This window comes from Nematolebias whitei, chromosome 6 (genome assembly GCF_014905685.2).
Source record: "Nematolebias whitei isolate Nwh7 chromosome 6, NemWhi1, whole genome shotgun sequence".
Classification (NCBI taxonomy): domain Eukaryota; kingdom Metazoa; phylum Chordata; class Actinopteri; order Cyprinodontiformes; family Rivulidae; genus Nematolebias; species Nematolebias whitei.
Genome location: NC_056503.1, coordinates 4,523,871 through 4,526,845, shown reverse-complemented (window position 1 = coordinate 4,526,845; position 2,975 = coordinate 4,523,871). Strand labels below are relative to the sequence as shown.

At 42.0% G+C, this 2,975-nt stretch overlaps 1 protein-coding gene across 1 annotated transcript in view; it reads left to right on the top strand.

Annotated features, from left to right (window-relative positions):
- chrd (chordin) overlaps nt 1-2,975 on the top strand; it is a 95,175-nt gene that overhangs the window by 21,751 nt on the left and 70,449 nt on the right. Inside the window, exon 3 of the mRNA XM_037678439.1 lies at nt 383-509. Within this exon, the coding sequence (XP_037534367.1) occupies nt 383-509 (127 nt within the window). The remainder of the gene's footprint in view (nt 1-382; nt 510-2,975) is intronic.

Sequence of the window (2,975 nt, the reverse complement as noted above, 5' to 3'; positions counted from 1 at the left end):
GTGATCCCCCTGTAGTTGGAACACACTCTACGGTTAGGGTTTCTGCACCCCTACTTTAGAAATATAAATGAAACAACCTCTTGGTGGACATGTTCACTTATGTTATCTGTCCTATTTGTATCTGTGCATCAAACCTAAAATAACTTTAGGTAAATTTTAGTACTATGTGATTATACTTGTAAAATAATTGTCAAGCAACATTTGATATTATTTAGACAACAATATTATTAGTAATTGCAGTTGTGCGCTGCATTTTGAAAACGTTTTATTATTATGAAACCATGGTATTTTTGCTTAAAGTTATTGTGCTATCATAATCTCATACATTGCACTTTATTAAGTCAGTTCTGCTTTGTTTCTAATGTGTCTGTTTCTCTGGTAGCAAAAGAGTCGTCGTGGTAAGGTGGTGGGGAAGGTCAACTGTAAGAACATCAAGCAGAACTGCCCGGAGCTGGACTGTGATGATCCCGTCCTGCTGCCAGGACACTGTTGCAAAACCTGTTCCAAAGGTATTCATTCACTGACCCGAACTGCCCACCAGCTGATCACAGCTGAACAGAGCTCAAGTTGTTCCGAATGTATGAAACAAAACAATCTCAGCATGTATTGAAGACAAAGTGCAAATGACTATCTTAGTTTTCTCTTCTTCTGCCAAAACCAGCGGACCTTAAAAACCAAAAAATACCTTGCCTAAAATTTGATGTAGCTGAGTCATGCAGAATGGATAATGGATACCTTGGACATGAATAACCATACATCCATTATCTTCCGCTTATTCCGAAGTCGGGTTGACGGGGCAGCAGCTTGAGCAGGGAGGTCCAGACATCTCTTTCCACAGCCTCCTCTTCCAGCTCTTTTGGGAGGACCCCAGGCCAAATGAGACATAGTCTCTCCCTTGTGTCCTGGGTCTTCCTCGGGATTTCCTCCCAGTCGGACATGCCCGAAGTACCTCTCTAGGGAGGTGCCCAGGAAGCATCCTTACCAGATGCCCGAACCACCTCAACTGGCTCCTTCGATGTGGAGGAGCAGCGGTTGTACTCCGAGTCTCTCCTGATAACTGAACTTCTCACCCTATCTCTAAGGGAGAGTCCAGCTACCCTGCGAAGGAAACTCATTTCAACTGCATGTATCCTCGATCTCATTCTTTCGGTCACTACCCAGAGTTCATGATCATAGGTGAGGGTAGGAACGTAGACCGACCAGTAAACAGAGAGCTTTGCCTTACAGCTCAGCTCCCTCTTCACCTCAACTGACCGACGTCTGTCAATCTCACACTCCATTTTTCCCTCACTCATGAACAACACCATGAACATGACATCCTAGAATTAAAAAAAGATTACACATAAAGACATGTTCAAAGTTTGACCAAAACAACTTCAACTCCATCTCTTATTACAAAATGATCTTGGTCTGAAACTCGCATTAATGGTGGAGGGCGATATGTATTTCTTTAAAGAATACTAGACCTTTACATATATCTACATTGTTTATTTTATTAAGGCCTCTCTTTTTCCTGTTTTTGTATTTTTTTTTAGTTCTTCATGCATTTTTAGTCATTTAGCTTTGTTTACTTTTCTCCCATCTCACCTGGTTTGCTTCCAGGACACCTTCCGGATACGTACACACAAATCAATTGATATTTTTACTCAGCTGTGTCATTTTCTCAAACCACTGCTGTGAGACTACCACCCATGCAGCACTGCTGCACACACAATTCCACCTTGTTACGAAGGTGAGGTTCTATGCACATAAACACAAAACATGCGGGTGGGTGTTCGTCCTGCACTGTTATTGAGCAGAGTTAGTGTTTTTTCTTTGCTGGGCATTTGGTCATGGAAAATCAAGGTAAAGCACAGTTGTGAAGGGGTTATGCTGTGGTTTTAAGGAAAAAGCTGGATGTGTTTGTCTTAGCTTTGGCACTGTTGCACCTGGCATGTGTAAGTGACAGAAAATGATGTGTGCATTCATGTGTTATTACTTGGTGCACCGGAGAATGCAGTATTAGGAAGAAGTGAGAGTGATGCTACACAGAAGCTTTCTAGTGTGCTGAGTGAGTCAGAGGAGTGAGTGTGAGAGTGACAAGATTTGGTCAAGGTTCAAGGTAACTTCATTGTCTCCAAAGGGTAATTTCATTCACAGCTGGCAGGAAGCCATATAACATATCCTTCCATTACTTTACCTGCTTTTCTTTATGGGTCGCAATGAACTGGTGCTTATCTCCAACAGTCATTGTGCGAGAAGCGGGGGACACCCAGGACAGGTCGCAAGTCCATCACTTGGACATAGGGCTGGGCGATATGGACCTAAATTAATATCTCAATATTTTAAGATAGATTGTGATATATGATATATATCTCAATGTTTTTTTCTTTCCATAAAGTAATAACAAAAGTATATTTCTGAGTCAAAGCTTTGTCCCAGCTGTCACACAGGCACATTTATTAACAAACAGCTGTAACTGTACAAAATAAATGTCTGCAAAATAAACTATTATTAAATAGTTTATTTTTTAGACATTTATTTAGTTATATTAAATAATAATCCTCTTCAGCTGGGGGCAGCTGTGACTGAGAGGCAAGAGCAGTTGTCCTCCAATGGGAGAGTTGGGGGTTCGATTCCACCAGCAGCCACATGCTGAAGTGTCCCTGGGCAAGACACTGAACCCCTCATTGCTTCCGATATGTGTCCCATCGGTGTATGAATGTGATAAAGCTCTGATTATTCTTTGTAGAGATCTAGTATAGAGCTGTATGAATGAGTAAATGAGGCACAGATTGTTGTAATGAGCTTTGAGTGTCTTGATAAGACAGAAAGGTGATATATAAGTACAGTCCATTCAGCTGCACCGCCTACACGTTAGGAAGCCTGTGTGAAACTGCAGCTGCAGGTCCGACTGACCTCAGCCTCCTTCCCTGAAAAAAAACCCCCCACGGGTCAGAACTCATTTAGGCGTAAAAAGGCACAGGGAGAGGTGG